Source organism: Aphidius gifuensis, linkage group LG5 (assembly GCF_014905175.1).
Source record: "Aphidius gifuensis isolate YNYX2018 linkage group LG5, ASM1490517v1, whole genome shotgun sequence".
Taxonomy (NCBI): Eukaryota; Metazoa; Arthropoda; class Insecta; order Hymenoptera; family Braconidae; genus Aphidius; species Aphidius gifuensis.
This window is the reverse complement of record NC_057792.1, coordinates 4,265,267-4,284,177: the sequence shown is the minus strand read 5'-3', so window position 1 is coordinate 4,284,177 and position 18,911 is coordinate 4,265,267. Positions and strand designations below refer to the sequence as shown.

General features: G+C 25.0%; 4 protein-coding genes across 4 annotated transcripts; all 4 read left to right on the top strand.

Annotated features, from left to right (window-relative positions):
* Window positions 1-5,597: 5,597 nt before the first annotated feature.
* On the top strand, window positions 5,598-9,131 carry LOC122856977 (sphingomyelin phosphodiesterase-like). The gene is made up of 8 exons (XM_044158918.1): window positions 5,598-5,720; window positions 5,793-6,109; window positions 6,178-6,561; window positions 6,817-6,989; window positions 7,075-7,275; window positions 7,445-7,796; window positions 7,881-8,074; window positions 8,144-9,131. The coding sequence occupies exons 1-8, from the start codon at window positions 5,657-5,659 to the stop codon at window positions 8,271-8,273; spliced, it is 1,815 nt and encodes a 604-aa protein (XP_044014853.1). The 5' UTR covers window positions 5,598-5,656; the 3' UTR covers window positions 8,274-9,131.
* A 12-nt stretch (window positions 9,132-9,143) lies between these two features.
* Window positions 9,144-11,123, top strand: LOC122856976 (odorant receptor 67c-like). The gene is made up of 8 exons (XM_044158917.1): window positions 9,144-9,576; window positions 9,657-9,773; window positions 9,864-10,260; window positions 10,328-10,399; window positions 10,471-10,582; window positions 10,666-10,773; window positions 10,841-10,999; window positions 11,067-11,123. Exons 1-8 carry the CDS (start codon window positions 9,321-9,323, stop codon window positions 11,121-11,123), a joined length of 1,278 nt encoding a protein of 425 aa, XP_044014852.1. The 5' UTR covers window positions 9,144-9,320.
* A 527-nt stretch (window positions 11,124-11,650) lies between these two features.
* Window positions 11,651-16,052, top strand: LOC122856973 (ATP-binding cassette sub-family G member 4-like). The gene is made up of 10 exons (XM_044158913.1): window positions 11,651-12,021; window positions 13,330-13,447; window positions 13,524-13,704; window positions 13,785-13,930; window positions 14,002-14,243; window positions 14,450-14,709; window positions 14,786-14,954; window positions 15,032-15,288; window positions 15,368-15,522; window positions 15,601-16,052. Exons 1-10 carry the CDS (start codon window positions 11,937-11,939, stop codon window positions 15,803-15,805), a joined length of 1,818 nt encoding a protein of 605 aa, XP_044014848.1. The 5' UTR covers window positions 11,651-11,936; the 3' UTR covers window positions 15,806-16,052.
* Window positions 16,053-16,054: 2 nt separating this feature from the next.
* On the top strand, window positions 16,055-18,853 carry LOC122856974 (ATP-binding cassette sub-family G member 4-like). The gene is made up of 8 exons (XM_044158914.1): window positions 16,055-16,644; window positions 16,708-17,018; window positions 17,081-17,465; window positions 17,530-17,741; window positions 17,811-17,979; window positions 18,088-18,188; window positions 18,279-18,434; window positions 18,506-18,853. Exons 1-8 carry the CDS (start codon window positions 16,527-16,529, stop codon window positions 18,851-18,853), a joined length of 1,800 nt encoding a protein of 599 aa, XP_044014849.1. The 5' UTR covers window positions 16,055-16,526.
* The last annotated feature ends 58 nt before the right edge of the window (window positions 18,854-18,911 follow it).

The following is an 18,911-nucleotide window of genomic DNA, read 5'->3' as shown; positions in this document are numbered from 1 at the left end:
GTAGAAAATGTCAAGGTATATTCCAATAATCCAATGTAATCCGGTTAATTTTCTCAGCAAATAGCCAAGTAAATTCCCCCCTACGAAGCCGCATCGACCGATATTTTTGATTTTGTGACACAATAATATAGTACCGTTTTCCCGAGATTACCTAGGATACTCACACGGAGCACCTAGCTGCATAATTTACATACACTTTTCATATTATAAATACTATATTCAAATTTTAAAAAATTAAACATTTTTTCCCAAAAATTCACACTAGCTACCACCCAAAAATTTAAAGCCATAATTAAGTAAACCCATAAATATTATACATATAGTTTAGCTAACATCGAACATTTTTCAAAACTCTAAAACGAAAAAATAATAAAAAAAACCCCCATGATATTTCACGAAAAAGATGCGAATAAGCAGTGAAGCAATGCCTTCTATACGCAGTTGCGGCGCAACCCTTGCTTGGCTTGGGCAGATTACTTAACGAAACAAATCATTGGATCTAAGATACGCTACGTATGTTTACGTTAGAGATCAACTTACCAGTTAATTAGAAATGAGCATGGATGACACCCACCGCCAACCAGAACCAATAAATGACTTAAAAAAAATTTAGCTGGGCTTGAGAGTATAATAACTTCGAAAAGTTATCGTCGTCAATCTGCCAGGATCTGACAGCCAGCTAAATTTTAATTAATCAAGCTAAGATTGGGGCAGAATTTCTCGATTAAACTCACCGTACCCTGGACCGGTAAGGACTTAAGAAAAATTTAGCCGAGAATCATAGAATAATAGAATTCTGTTTATTTGATTACTCATACCAGTCTGCGATTGGTATGTCAGGTAAATATTTTCAAATAAATCACTTAGCTAAGAGTAAGGGCAAGAAAAACCTTGAAATAAATGCCATTCATTCCTCATGACTAAAGTCTCACAACAAATTTTTTTTAATTTGCGACTGACACAATCAACTTGGTTTTAATAAGTACACAATTGCTTCAGCAGTCTCGCGTTCCGACCAGAGGCCACAGATAATCATATTGACACAACGTAGCAGCTGCATGCTAATGAATATCGCATAGTTTTCTATGAATTCGAGAAATAGTTCAGCTGAGTTTGGGTGCAAGTTGACTTCAGAAGTCCATAGATCAGTCCGAGTAACTGCCGCCATCCTGCCCGGTGAATACTTCAAGTATATCATTTATCACAAAATAGGGGTAGACTAAAGACTTGACAAAATTTAGCTGGGCTTGAGAGCTAACTGCAAGAGTTGTTGTCGTCAAACTACCAGGATCTGGTAGCCAGCTAAATTTTCGCGAAAAATATCAAAAAAAAAAAAAAAAAAAAAAGACTAATTACAAATGTCGATTTCAGTAAAACTATATATATAAATTTATCTATTCTTGAATTGAAAAATTCCCCGTACAAATATGCATTGGTTGACATTTTTTAATTTGTGACACAGAGTACAGTTTTCCCGACATTACCCAGGATGCATCACATGGAGCACCTGCATAATTTAAATGTACTTTTAATTGTTTATTATATTTTCAAATTCGAAACGCAAATAGAGTACAGTTTTCCCGATATTACCCAGGTTACTCACATAGAGCACCTGCATAATTAACATGTACTTTTAATTATTTATCATATTTTTAAGTTCGAAACGCAAATAGAGAACAGTTTTCCCGATATTATTACCCAAAACACTCACATGGAGCACCTGCATAATTAACCTGTACTATTTAAATTAAATTTATTTTAGTTATATTAAACAATCGATCCCCCTCCCCCCCCCCAATCCCCAAAACGTACGCACTGGTTGATATTCGTAAAATTTATGACGCGAATAAATTATCGACTATATTCTTAAATTCATGTAATTCAATTTGTTCCCTTAAAAAAATATCCAACAGACTTCTTGGCATTAACCAGGATGCACCACGTGGAGGTCATGTCTGTCCTAGCATCCCATGATCCCCACTTACTCACTGAAAAATTCTGAATGATTTTATAAAACTAAAAACTCTATTTTGTCCCTTATGCAACCCCCAATCCAACCCCAAATAATTCAAGTCAAAGGATAATTTATACTTCAGAATCTAATGAACTGCCATAATACTAAAATCAATTTATTAAATAAATAACTCGTGAAAAAGAATTTAAAGGTATATTTTATATTTATATTATGAATTTATTTTATTTTTAAATTATCTACGTATCACCCATTATCTCCCAAATTTATAAAGCAAGTAGTAACAACGTAATATTACTGAAAAGTCATATTTGATTAAAATTTATTATTTATATTAAGATAAAATTAATTACAAGACTCATAAGATTAATGCAAGCTTATATAAAATAATTATCTAATGAATTTTTTTACCCAATAAATCTTAATTTATATTTTTATTTAATTGTATTTCTATTTCAATAAAATAAAATCGCGCCCAAAATTTAAATACAAAATGTAAAATAAAAATGTTTTATTGGAAAAGTGCTCTAACGTCAATCAAAAAAAAAACTTACATACTAATATGCATCGCAATAGAAAAAGAGTGATTATTTATCTAGTATAAATGATCACGATAGATAATAATAAAATCCTAATCACCCCCGTCTACTCTGTTTGAGGAAGACAGGGTCGACCCATTTTGACTTTGTTTAAAAATTGAATTTAATTAATGAAGAAAAAAAAAATAGTCAAAATGAATCTAAACAAAAAATTAAATAATAATATGGAACGACAAGAAGCTTTAAAAAATATAACAACAATTTTTTTGAAACTTCAGGGACATTTAAAGCACTTTTCCGGGATGGGTTAATAATTTCAACTAGTCGATCTCGATCTAGAGGAACTTACCTTATAACTGCAAACTGCAAAATCTTGTAGAAGTTGTCCAGATAGATTCCAATAGTCCAATAAAATCCTTCCATTAAAGCCATATTCTGTAGAAGTTGTCCAGGTAGATTCCAATAATCCAATAAAATCTTTTCATCAAAGCCTGCATGTAGAAGTTGTCCAGGTAGTTACCAATAATCCAAGAAAAGTAACAGGCACTATTAAAACTTGCACATTTTTTTTTTTTTTTTATATTAAAACACTACTTTTTCACGGAGAATGTTCACTTGCTAATTTAAAATAATTCTAATTAAATTTCTAAATTAATTTACCGGACGAAAAAATTAAATCAAAAAAAATTTTCCAAGGAAAAACCACGTGTTTCAAAAATTTCTAACCAAATTTATTTTAAAATACCGAAAAAACTTGAACGCACTCCGCAGAGAATGAAGGCAAAATGAAATAATTTATCTAGGAAGGCTAAGAAGATGAGAGGTCGCTGCGATTTTCTATGACTCATTGTCTACAGGTGAGTCATCGGTTGACTACGAGAGAAATTTGGAAAAACACGTGTCGTACAGCACGATGACGAAATAAAAAAAACATATGTTCGGAGGAAATTCTAACGGTGTTTCAAATAAAAATCTATAATTATTTAAAACTTTTAAATATCTTTTAAAAAACTAATTATAAAAATCACGACAAAAAAAAAAAAATATTATTTTAAAATCTAAATGAAATAAAAAAATAGAAATAATTTTGTAATAATTATTGTAAAAACATGACAAGAAAAAAAAATATATATTAATTTAAAATCTAAATGAAAAAAAAAAAAATTGGAAATAATTTAACAATAATTATTGGTTAATTGTCACGATAATAAAAAAATAATATTCGCGTATATCTAATTTAAACATGCACTTTTTTTATAGTTAAAAACCACGAGAAAGTCTGCACAAATTAATTTACCTGTATAATTTTTTTTAACCAACAATCGAGAAAATTATTTAATTGACGAAACACTTGCACTTTTTTTTTTTTATTTTTTACCGAAAACCACGAGGCTACACGTGCAGTAATTATGAATACTTTAGTTAAAACTTTTAAAATTATTTTACTCTATCGAAAAAATTAAATAAAAAAAAATTTTACAAGGAAAAGCCACGATGCTGCACATGTTTCGAATATTTCTAACCAAATTTATTTTACAATGCCGAAAAAACTTGACCGCACTCCGCAAAGCATGAAGACGGACTGAAATAATTTATCTAGGAAAGCTATAGAAAGACTAGAGGTCACTACTATTATTTCTATTAGTTGACTGCGCGAGAAAAATTTGAGAAACACGTTTTGAAACTGTTGAAATTAAAGAAACATGCTCGGAAAATTCTAACGGTTATTTCAATGAAAAATTATAATTGTTTAAAACTTTTAAATATTAAAAAAAAAAAAATTAATTATAAAAATCACGATGAGAAAAAAAAAATATATTATTTTGAAATTTAAATGAAAAAAAAAAATTGGAAATAATTTTATATTAACTATTATAAAAACCACGACAAAAAAAAAATAATAATTTAATTTAACCTCACTAGCACTTTTTTTTTAACAATAAAAAATCACGAAAAAGTCTATACAAATTAATTATTACCTGTATAATTTTTTCAATTCGAAGAAACAATCGAGAAAATTATTTAATTAACGAAACACTTGTACTTTTTGTAAATAACCACGATGCTGCACGTGCAGCACTATAAAATAGTTTGGTTAATTATCATTTAAATTATTTAACTTTATCAAAAAAATAACTCACAAAAATCTAATACTGTTAATTTTATTTTCTAATGCACGTGCAGCTACTTGAACGACTTCTAACCAAAATATAAAAATTATTTTCTAACCCGAGAACTTGCTGTTGACTCCGCCGCTGCCAAAGGCAAACTAAATTTGTCTAGGCCCAGAGGCTGCTTCTCTCGATGACTAGCTCCACTAGCTCTGTCTATGAGTCATCCCTTAACAATAAGCAACAATTGTTAACTCAACATACGGTCCATATGGAAAAAGAAAAAATCAATACATGAAAAAAAAAAAAAAACAACCTTGAAAACAAAACTTTCTAATATATTTTTTCATTATTTTATTTTTAAAACTAAAATTGTTAAAATTATTAAATTATTTTTAACAATTTTTAATCATTAAAAAAAAAATATTCTATCAAATATATACATCGTATATATATATTCTTTTAAATTCAAACCACGAGCGGATATTAAGATGGAAAAAAAAAAATATTCCTAGTTTGAAGTGCTAGTAAATTTTCCAAGATGAGAGAGAGTGACCAGGATCAGAGCGTTCAAAATTCTGGCCAATTTTTCATCATAGATTATTTCATATGTTCGTAGTATTACATTATAATTTTAAATATTTAAATGAGATTTCTTCATAGCGAGTTTTCGATTTATCGAGTTGTTTTTCTATTGGCCCAGGCCGAGGCCCTCGGCTAGCTATCGAACGCTGCCCAGTAGAATAATGATCTTATTATACATATAATAGCTTGTATAATAAACTTGTATGTTCATCTTTATCATTATCGGCTTTCTCGTTGATAACCGCAGCATACAAACTCTCGAAGTTTTCTTTAATGCTTGATGTAGATAATACTGTTATGCAATTGATGATAAAAAATAATCAGTTGGTGATGATATCTTATTGGAAATTAATCAAAACAGTTTGTATCATAAAGATGATAAGGGTTCATTTATAAAAACATCAAACTCAATAAAATCACAATTACTTTCACAGTTTACTCTCGTTAAAATGCACACATTACTTATCATACTTATTATTTTTACGACATCTTGCAACAGCATCTATATTTCAGGTAAATTAATGTCTATTTCATTAAATTTAAAAAAAGATAAACCTTATTTTTAATTATCATTTGTCATTTTAGCCCACGATTATAATGCCTCATTATTAACAAATGAACTTGAACAATGGACAAAGACCAATCAAACAAGTCAGACATTATCAAATCTAGTTGATTATTTTGCACTTTCTGATGATCTTCAACATCATTATTGGACCAAAAAAACTGGTCCAAGAGATAGCGAAAATTGTTTAGTATGTAAATCTGTTCTTAATACTATTATGAGGCTTTATCGTGAAGGTGTAACAATTGAAGAGATTCAAGAATCAACAGTTAAAATGTGTGTTCTTTTCAATATTTATAATGAACCTGTTTGTCGAGGAATGATTAAACTACTAACGGTAAAAATTTAACTAATAAATACATCAATTATTGCTGTAAATACTTATATAATAATTTTTTTTTTAAGCCTACATTCAAGTATATTTTTGATAATGATAAGACAGTAAGCTCGGAAGATATTTGTGGTCTTACTCTTCAAACTTCAAATTGCATACCAATGCCGGAACGTTTTAAATGGTCGATAAATATTGATCAAGGTCCTCTAAAACATATTAAAATAAATTCAACAAATGAACAAATTAAAATTATTCATCTATCAGACTTACATTATGATCCAAAATATGAGCCATTTGGAGCAGCAAAATGTGGCATGCCAACATGTTGTAGAAAAGGACAAAAAAATGTTAATGATTCAAATATTATCGCTGGTTATTGGGGTGATTATAATAGATGTGATACACCATGGCATGCAGCTGTTGATACTCTTGATCATGCCAAAGAAAATAATCAGGTAAAAATTTAAAATATTTCCATTAATCAATTATTTTTTTTATTATTAATTTTTTTTTTGTAGATAAAAGTTATTTACGATATATAAACTGTTGTCCACTTGATATTATTTTTAAAATTACTTCATTACAATCTACTTATCAATTGATAACAATTATTATGATTTGATTAAATGAAAAAAAAATATATATATTACATTTTATTTTAATGATAATATTTGATGATTATTTTATAAAAATTTATCACTATTTTACAGGATGTTGACATTGTTTATTATACAGGTGATCTTGTTGATCACGGTGAATGGGAAACAACAATTGAAGGAAATCGAGAAATAGTTATAAAAAGTTTTGATCAATTAAAAAAAACTTTTGGTAATATTTCAGTTTATCCAATTCTTGGTAATCATGAAGCAAATCCACTAAATGTGTAAGTAAACATATTTTTAATTGAATCTTAAACTTGTTATATTTATTAAGCTATATTTTTAACTTTTTCTAATTTATTAAAAAAGTTTTTCATCGTCAAACATTAAGGATGATAAAGTATCAACAAACTGGTTGTACAAATTAGTTGCTGATCTTTGGATTGACAATGGCTGGTTACCAGAATCAACGCGATCAACAATTCTACAAGGTGGATATTACACAGTTGTTCATAGAACTGGTTTTCGTATTATTGGTCTTAATAATAATGCTGGCTATACAAGTAACTGGTAAACCAACAAAAAAAAAAAAATAATAATTTAATAAAAAAATTTATGAGTCATATGAAATGTATTTATGTTGCTGAAGAATTGTTGGCAATTTTATTGCAACATATGCATGCATATACTGTTTTAAAGTATACTGTTTTATTATATGTATTATTTTCAAATTAATCAGGTGGTTGGTTCATGAACCCAGGGACATTGGAGGTCAATTACAGTGGTTGGAAAATACACTTGTTGAGGCTGAAAAAAATAATGAGTTTGTTCATATACTTGCTCACTTACCAGCTGGTGCAACAGAGTGTCAATTTACATGGAGTAGACAATACAATAGAATTATAAATCGTTTTGCTCATATTATTGCAGGACAATTTAATGGGCATACACATAATGATGAATTTAATGTTTTTTATGATATTAATGATCCTTCAAAACCTATCAATGTCGCATGGAATGGTGGAAGTATAACAGCATGGGCAAAACTTAATCCAAATTACAAAGTTTATAAAGCTAATGCCAATAATTATGTATAATTATATTTTATTTTCATAGAACAAGTAGTTAATATTTATTCATCTATGTGATTAATTTATTGTATATATTTTTTTTAGAATATTGAAGAAAATGAAGCATGGACGTATAATTTAACAGAAGCAAATGCAACACCTGAACAACGTCCACGTTGGTTCAGGTCATATTCGTTCAAGGATGAGTACAAACTATCTGATCTTTCATTAATGAGTTTGGATTCATTACTCAAGAGATGGTGCCGGGATAAACCAGATGATTTAAAAAAATACAGCAAGTATGTTATTAATGATATTATTATTTTAAATTATTTATTTATCAATGTGTTATTATTTTTTTTTTAAAGATATTTTTATAAAGAAGCACCGGATAACGGCCAGTGCAGTGGCAAGTGTTTGGATAATCTCGTTTGTCGGATAGCAACAACTAGTACTGGTGATAAAACACCTTGTAAACATCTTAAATGTCAAATATAATAATTATAAAAATTTAATTCAACTATTAATATGAAAATTTAATTTTCAAGCACATAATTTTGCTAACTTTATATCACTTTTATTTCTAGCCTTTTTTCACTTTACTTTTTTTTTTTTTTTACGGAGGTGGGATAGGCGCGAAGCGCCCCACCTAGTATTGCTTTTTTTTATTTTCATTTAACACAAAATAAGAAATTTTAATTAACTCAATAAAACAATTTATAGAATGATATTAATTTTTTTTTAAATAAATTTTTTCTATTTGTATAAGTTTAACTAAACTCGACTATGCAAAAATACATACTGTTGTGCGAGCAAATATTATTTTTTTGTTTTCAATATAAAATATACATATTACATTTCTAAAAAAAGTGAAAAAAAAATTATCAAGAGAATAACAAATGACAGAAAATATTAAATGTCTTATTTTATTTTGTCCCTGAAAGAAATTTTTTTCTACGAAGAATGCTTTTTCGAAAAAAAAAAAAAAAAAGTTCAAAGTACAAAGTTTTTAGTAGCTTATGTTTGCGATATTTATTTTCAGAATAAAAATATAATTTTATTGAAAAATAAAAAAAAAAAAACTCACAAACAATACTATTGATTTAAATATTTTTGATGAATATTTTATCTAAAGAAAAAATAAAATGCGAATGGGAAAAAAAAACATATGTCTCGAAATAAAAAATATTTGACAAAGAAAATAAAATAAAAAACGCTTTTCAATACATAAAAAAAAAAAAGTATATTTCCTTATAAAGAGAATAAAATATGTCATTAAATATTCTGTTAGTTTTTTATAGAAAAAATTTCCCTATTTTCTTTTGTCATTTGTAAAAGTAAAAATAAAAAAAAAAACCCAATATCAATTTTATCGATTTAAATTAATATGTAAAGAAAAAAAAAAAATGCACACGCAAAATAAAATACGAGGAAAATAAAAAGTCAAAGAAAAGTCTTTGTCAATTAGAATATTTTCATTGGCAAAAAGAATGAACAAACTTGAACAAGATAACAGACAAAAATAATAATTTATCTATTATCATTATGAAAAATAAAAATATAAAAAATCAAAATTTATATGATTTCAATTCATACACAATTAAATTATTTAATGTTCTTAGTTTTTTTAGAATTTCACCGAGTAACAATACTACATTTTTCAAAAAAGCATGTAGTACTTGTTTTTTAATATATTTTCTAACTTTTGGATTATCAATATTGACTTTAGAAATTATTAAATTCAAAGACATCGATGATTTAGATTCACTTTCTAGTATTATACCTGAAACTTGTTTTACTGGTAATTATAAATAATAAATATATATAAATTTATTATATTTTAATAATTAATAAAATAAAAAGTGTCGTTAATATATTTAGCTCTCGGTGTATTTAAATGGTTTTATTGTATACTTAATATTGATAAGCTTAAAAAAGTCTTAAAAGCACTTGAAACTTGTCACAAATTAGGCTACAAAATTAATGATAAAGATAAAGGTAATAATTAATTAATAATTATAAATTTTTTACACATCAGTAATTTATAATATATGATAATAATTACACTAATTTAATAATTTTTTCAAGAGTATAAAATTTATCATGGAATAATGTTGAAAGCTAAAAAATCATCAGAATTATTTATGATTTTATGGTATATATTTGTGGTAGTTGGAGTATCTCAGTGGTCCACCAATCCAATAATAAAAGATTATTATAAAAATTTATATATTCATAAAAATAATGATTATAATATAAGTTTATCAAGAAGTTATCCAGTTGAAATTTACTTACCAATTGAAGTGAACTCATTTAAAAGATATGTAATGTTATATATCTGCAATGCTTGTGCAATTGTTGGTGCAGGTATTGGAATGAATTCTTGTGATATTTTATGTGTATTTATTATGATATTTATAAGTGCTCATTTAAAATATTTAAATGATTGTCTTATTGATATAAAAGATTTAAAATTAATAATGAGGTAATCAAAAAAAAAAATTAATATACAATTTTTTAAAAAATTATTTATTATTTTAAATTTTATACAGCTCTAATAATCCATATGATGAATTTAAAAAAAAATTAAAAAATTGTATTATTTATCATCAACAAATTTTAGAGTAATTATTGTTTTATTGTATGAAAATTATGTAGCTTTTTGATTTTTTTTTATAATTGGTATTTCATTTAGAGTTTACAGAGTTTATGAAGATTATTCAACTAGAGTATTATTTGTTCAATGTATAGAAAATACAGTGGGTTTATGTTTACTTTCATTAAGAGCATCAACAATGAAATATTCTGTATGATAAATTTATTAATTTAAAAAAAAAATTATTTATTTATTAATGTAATTTGATAAATTTAAAATTAATTTTTTCTACAGCCAAGTATTGATTTTTGGATGCCTTTTACAAGTTTACTTGAATACTCAATAGGTATTGCAATTGAGTTATCAGTATTTTGTTATTTTGGCACACAACTTGAAGAATTGGTTTGTTAAATTTTTATAAAAATAATTATACTTTTTTTTTTAAATATATTTTTTTATTTAAAAACAGGGACTCAAAGTTGGTGATTCATTTTTTTCATCATATTGGGAACGATTGCCCCAACTTGACACTCAAAAAATACTTTTATTTGGAATAATAAATGCACAAAAACCAATTTTAATAACCGGTGGACCATTTTATATTTTGAATCTGCCAACTTTTAAAACGGTTAGTTAATTATATATTTCAAACAAATTAATACAATTAATTATATTATTTTTTTATTTTTTCATAGTTGATTTATATGTCTATTTCAAATGCCGTTGTTCTTCGACAACTAGCAGAGGATTAAAAAAAAAAAAAAAAAAAATGTTACAACACTTGCAATTGATTATTAAATCACTATATATTATCATATTTTAAATTTTTTTATATTTACTTAATTTAAAAACAAAAAAAATTTCCTATGAAAATATCTCATTCCAATTTCCCAATTATTTTTTTTTTTTTCTGTGAGTCATTGATTTTTTTTAAGTAACACAATGACTTTACAATAAAAAAATCGACATCCACATTATTTGAAATATTTTAAAAATCATCAAAATAATATATATATTTGTAAATGGAATTTACAAATAATTATAATAGTGATGATGATTGTAAATTATTTTTTCACAATTATTATTTCATGTGGAAATTATCAAGAGTCAACGCTCAATGAACTTTATGTTCCTTATGTACATTTTATATAATATATATATGTATTTTTTATTGTATCCCTACTACTGTGAAATTTAAACAGACTCGCGTCGCCAGCTGTTGTAGATATAGATAGATGCACAGTGTATAATGATTGTCCCCCCAGCACCACCACTAAGAATCACTCAATTGAGACTTGAGTTTCAGTTGTAGCTTGAACGTGCACAAGTTTATATCAACTTGAGGCTGTCCTACTTTCACATTTATTTTTATTTATTTTATTTATATATATAAAAATACATACAACTACAATTAAAAGCTCTATTTTAAATAAATAAAATTAAAAAGATCATATAGAATTTGTGATAAAATGATAGTACAAATATTAACAATAGTGTGATTTATATCCTGAAAAAAAAATATATATATTTAGTGATTATAAATGAATTGATGGGACAATTTTAATATGGATATTGAAACAACTTCTTCTATTGGAAAATTATTTAATTTTTCATTTGAGGAAGTAACACAAAGTGGAAGAGTTCTTTTAGGTAAAGTGAAACATATTTTTTTAATCATAAAATAGAAAACTTATTGAAATAATTAAAGATTGATATTATTATTTAATAAATATTCAAATTATTTAACGATGTTATTTATACTGTTAATTAAAATAATATGATACTTTATTTGAGGATAAATATATAGTTTTTATTGACACGTGTCAGATTATAAATTAATTCAAAGTGGAAAAAATAATTCGATCATTTAATAGAAATTAAATCTTTAAAAAAACTTGACAGACTAATTTGATTTTTTTTTTTTTGCATGTAAACAAGTTTTTTATATTGAATTATTATTTTTTACACTATTTATTAAATAATATTTCTCATGTTTAAGTTATTGAATCATCATTTAAATATAAATTATTCATGCAATTAGAAAATTAAGTTAAATTTTTAATGAAGGTCGAACGTTGCAAAATGACCCTGTGCATGTAAAATAAATAAATAAATAAGTAAATTTGATAAAACGTGAGTAAGAGATAAAAAAAATAAAAAAATATATATACATACTAGTGGGAGATAAAAAAAGAAATACATAGTGTACCTTCACAAATGGAAATTTTCTGGTGAGAGAAGATTACATCACCAGATTGAGACTGTAACAAAAGTGACAGAGGAAAAAAAAATATACAGACTGCATAATGAAATAACCACTTTACACTTTATAAAATTTAAATTAAAAAAAAAAAACAAAAGGAAAAAACTAACCTGTCTTACTATTTATTATATATTTTTTTTTTATTATTGATTAAATTTTTTACGCATGCTCATGGAAAATTAATTTCGAAAAAAGATTTCGATACTGCAACGAGTTTCGATTTGTTTTTATTTGAATATATACATAACTAGATTTAATTTAATAGCTCTTGTTTATTTATCTTTCTATAAAATAAATAAATAAAATTTTATTAATTATTTATTTAATTATAATTTGTACAAGTATTTTTTTTTTTTTTTCCATCAGCATAACTAGAAATTAGGCTTCAATGTTGCAATGTATAAATTAATTTCTTCTATTATTATGTTATTATTCATGATGATACGGCATTTAAAAAAATTGTCGTATCAACATTTTTAATAATATAAAATAATAATATAAACATTTATTAAATTGTATTTTTGTTTCTATTGTTTAACAATATACATACAAAGTATAAATAACGAAAAGAAAAAAAAAAATTCATTCGAGTATATAAGGCTTCAATATCACGATAAAATTTTCAAAATAATTTTTTTTAACAAGTTTAATTTATTAATTTAACAATAATAATTGTTTTTTTTTTTTTACTACAGAAAAAAAAAAATTACTACACAATGTTAATGGAGATTTTAGAGTTGGAGAACTCACTGCAATTGCCGGTGCATCTGGTTCTGGAAAAACAGTTCTTATGGATATCCTATCTGGCTTTGTGTAAAAAAATTTTAAATAAATAACAAAAAAGAAAAACCAAAGTGATTAAATTAAAAAAAAAAATTATTATTTACAGAAAGTCTGAAAGTGGAATTATATCATTGGATAATAAACTTTGTGATAGAAAAGTATTTAGAAGATTTTCATCATACGTAATGCAAAATGATAATTTAGATATTGAATTAACAGTCAATGAATCAATGAACTTTGCAGCTGATTTAAAGCTTCAACTATCAGCCGAAGAAAAAAACCAAAGAGTAAATAAATATTAAATAATTATTATTCTTTTTATTATTTAAAAAATATATATAATAAAAAATTTTTTTTGTCTAAATAGATTATTGAAATATTGGATGCAATGAAGCTAAAAGAATGTCGAAATACAAGAATAATTCATATAAGTGGTGGTCAAAAAAAAAGACTAAGTATTGCCTTGGAACTTATCAATAATCCATCAATAATGTTTTTCGATGAACCAACAACGTAATAATAAATTTGTTTATAAATAATTTATATAAAATTTAATTTATAATATAATTTTTCATTTAAAATAGTGGTCTTGATATTGTAGCAGCAAAACAATGTATACGTTTGTTAAAAGCACTTGCCAAAGAAGGACCAAGAATAGTTGTGATAACAATTCATCAACCAAGTGCAACAATATTTGACATGATAGATCATCTTTATTTTATTAACAATGGACAATGTGTTTACACTGGTGGTACCAAATTACTTGTACCTTTTCTTGATAGTATTGGAATACAGTGTCCTTATTATCACAATCCAGCTGATTTTCGTAAGTATTTAATAAATTATTCATTTATTTTTTTTTCAACTCATCATCTTGTATTTCTAAATATAAAATTATTATTATTTTTTTTTTTTATTTAAATTGAGATGTCTCTATCTTAAAAACCGGTTACTCTAAAAAAAGATGAGAAAATTCCTGAGAATTTATATTATAAAAAATAAAATTTATTTTATTATTTTTTTATTTTTTAGTTTTAGAATTATGTAGTGGAATATATGGCGATTACAATGAAAAACTTATTGATGCAATTGAAAATGGTAAATGTAATAATTGGCGATCAAAAAGTGAAAATTCTGATGATTTAATATTCAATGGTTTATCACTTGAACTACCTCAATTATATTCATCAAATGACATGAATAAAAATCAAAAAAAACAATATGCAACAAGTTTTTTAAAACAATTTTCTATATTGTTTCATAAACGTTTGTTGACATTACTGAGAAACCGGGTAAACATAAAATTAACTAATGCAATTTATAAAAAAAAAAAAATAACAAATATTAATTATTTATTAATTATTTAAGGCTTCAACATTATCGAGATTGTTTGTTCATCTTGTAGTTGCACTATTAGTTGGTACTCTTTACTGGAACATTGGAAATAGTGCACATAATGCAAAAAATAATTTTAATTTTTTATTTTATAATATTATGTTTTTAATGTACACGGCATTCAATACCATGATTATAACATGTAAGTTTTTTTATCAAATTAATTATATATTTAAATTTTAAAAAATAATAATAATTATTTTTTTTTCCTTTTAAAAGATCCTTTATCAATGCCAGTAATAAAACGAGAATATTTCAACAGATGGTACAAATTAAGATCAATTTATTTGGCAAATAAAATTGCTGATTTACCAATTCAAATTGTCTCTGTTACATTGTATGTACTAATTGTTTATTTAATGACTAGACAAATACTTGAACTTAACAGATTTGCAATGTTGTATCTTGCTCATATTGCAGTTAGTTTAGTTGCTCAAATGATTGGAATAATTGTTGGTACTGCACTAGACGTACAGGTTATTATTTTATTATGTCTTTATTAATTATTATCATCATCATCAACTATTGTTACATTGTGTATTTTTTTTATTACAGTATGGTGTTATTTTTGGGTCACTTTTTATAATGCCTTTTGTTGTATTTAGTGGATTTTTTGTACATCTCAATGATGCGCCATCATTTCTACAATGGCTTTTTCATGTGTCTTTTATAAAACACGGTTTTGAAAGTGTTATTAGCTCAATTTATGGGTAAATTTATTAATCAACTAATTTTCTAATTTTAATTAGATCAAAGTATAGATAGAAAAATATTTATTTTTATTTTAGATTTAATCGTGGAAAATTGGATTGTGATGACTTGTATTGTCGTTATGCTGAACCGAAAGAATTTCTTTCGATAATGAGCATGAATAAAGTTGAATATTATCCTTCGTTATTATTTCTCATTGGTTTATATATTTTACTTGATATTATTGCCTACATAACTCTCAGACTGAGAGTTAAAAAAAAATTTAAAATATCATTTATTTAATTTTTCTAGTCAAAAGAAAAAATTTCGAAAAAAAATAGAAAATTAGAAAATTATTTTTCTACTAAATTTTATATAATATTTAAAAATAAAAGACAATGCAATCAGTCTTTAATAAAAAAAAAGCTAAGATCTGATATAAATTATATAATTTTGTATTCAATATATAATATTGTAACAATATTAATAATAAAAAATATACTTTTGTAATATATAAAATAAAAATTTAAAAGTTACCGCTTTAAGAAAATGGCTGTTGTACTTTCTCTTTATTTTTTCTCATCTTTTTCTACTGTCATATCAATCCCAAAGTGTTTACCAGTGTTTACCCAATTTTATACGCAATCACACACGACAAGAATATATTTGAAATCTATTATAGTCAAGTGTGATAAATTTAAAAACCCGCCAATATAATAAGTGTACTACTACCTGTTCCATCAACACATCTTGCGACTTTTGAAAAAAATAAACATAAGCAAGATGTTTGTCATGTTATATTAAACTTAATTATACTTAATTATAGTTTGAAATAATTTTTGGTATTTATTTTCTCGTAGTTGTTTGGTTTTAACGCGATTTTATAAAGCAAAGTCTAATTATGTGCAAAAAATAATGATTATCACATATGATAATTACCAGATTATTATCTAAATAAAAACGTATCATTTTGTTGAAAAAATATTCGGATAATTATTAGTTGTTATTGAGGTAATTAATAAAAATGGACATTCATCAAGACAACGATACTTGTATGATACAAATGACCGAAAAAGAAGATGAAAATTTAATTGATAATTCTGGTATTGATATTAATTTTTCCAAAATTTCTTATACACCAAGTAAGTACCTATAATTAAAAAAAAAAAAAAAATATTTATTAACACAATATTTCTATATTACAGGTAAACAAAAAAAAGAAATTTTAAAAAATGTAAATGGTTATTTTAAAGCACAATCTCTGAATGTTATAATTGGTAAATCAGGAGCTGGTAAGACAAGTTTATTGTCAGTTATTTGTGGTAATAAATCATCAAATGTAAAAGGTGAAATTTTACTAAACAATGTTATTAAAAGTCCTGAAATATTGCGTAAAACAATATGTTATATTCCTCAAGAATTTGATTTGTTGCCTTGGATGACAACAAGAGAAACAATTTATTTTTCTGTATGTTTAAAAATTCCAAAAAATTATGGACAATCATTTCAAACAATTGCAAGTATTTAAAATATAATTAATAAAAAAATTTATTTTAAATAATATTAATTGTTATTTAGGTAAATCAAGTTGCTGAAAAATTGGGACTCAATCATTGTTTGGAAACAATGACAGATTGTTTAAGTGGTGGTGAAAAAAAAAGACTATCAATTGCTATTGAAATTGTAACAGATCCATCCATTCTATTTTTGGATGAACCAACAAGTGGATTAGACAGTACATCGTCTAATCAAGTAATAAGTCTTTTAAAAAGTTTGGCTAATTCTGGTTGTACAATTGTCACGACAATTCATCAACCAAGTAGCCACATGATGACTATGATTGATGTGATTATGGTTTTATCTGAGGGCCAAAGTTTGTACTGTGGACCTAAAAATAAAATTATTGAAACTTTTAAAGAAGCTGGATTTATATGTCCACCTTTTTATAATATTTGTGAATTTAGTAAGTAATATTTATTAATAATATACATGGCTTTTAATTACCTTATGATTATTTTTCAATACAGCTATTGAAGTTGCTACTGGTCAACGTGGTGGAGATCTTGAAACATTAAAAAAACTAAGTGAAAAAAATTATCAATCAAGTCATTTGAGTCTGATAGAGTTGGATGAAGAAAAACTTGGTAAAAAATTGATGAAAAAAAAATTAAAAGTATCTTACATTGATGAATTAAAAGTACTTTTGTGGCGTGCTATTATTTGCATTTTACGAGATAATGTAATTATCATTTATTTATTTATATTAGCTGATGTTTAAGTCATTTTATTATATTTTTTTATTTAACAGTTAATGACTACACTTCGTCTAGCTGCACATGTTTTTATTGGACTTCTTATTGGCATTGTTTTTTATAATTTTGGTAATGAAGCTGATAAAATTCCTAGCAATATTGCATGTATTTTTTTTTTTATTTTATTTTTATTTTTTGCAAATGCTATGCCAGCTGTTGAAATGTGCAAGTATTTTTAATTTTTATTTATAAATTTATTTATCATTTATTTATGACTTTATAAAATATTTTTCAAATATATTTTATGTAATTTTTTTATACTTTTATTAACAGTTCCAATTGAGGCGGGAGTTTTTTTTCGAGAACACGTCAATCACTGGTATCATTTGTGGACTTACTATCTTGCAAAAATTTTAACAGATTTACCACTTCAGGTAATTAATTATTTTACTGTGAAAAATATAAATTTATTATTATCAATTATAATTTACTATTAAATATCACCTTTTATATTTTATCTTTAGATTATTAATCCAACGATTTTTCTAAGTATTGCCTATTGGATGACAGGTCAACCGATGGAACTTGATAGATTTATGAAAGCCTGGTTAATATCTTTTTTAATCACGATTTTGGCTCAATCATGTGGAATTTTAACAGGAGCAATATTTGATATTCATGTAAAAAATTAAATATTAATCAATAATCAATATTATTTTATAAATGAAAATACAGTACATTTTTTGTTTAGGTTGGTGGTTTTCTTGTTCCTGCAGTAAACATTCCAATGATTTTATTTGCTGGATTTTTTTTAAAACTCGGTGAAATACCAATTTATCTTCAACCTCTGAGTGTCATCAGTTATTTTAGATATGCCTTTGAAGGTTTTCTTCAAGCAATTTATCTTGATAATAATAAACTTCTTAATTGTTCAACAAGTATTTGTCTACTTCAAGTACCAAAAAAAATTTTAAAATACATGGACATGCCGACAATTTCATTTTCAACAACAATTTTCGCACTTATTGTTTGGATAAGTATACTTCATATTTTAATTTACACTGTATTACGATGTAAATTTACTAGTTTTGTCAAATAACAAAATTCCAATAGGCAAAAAAAAAATTTTATACATATTTTTTACATTTAAATATAAT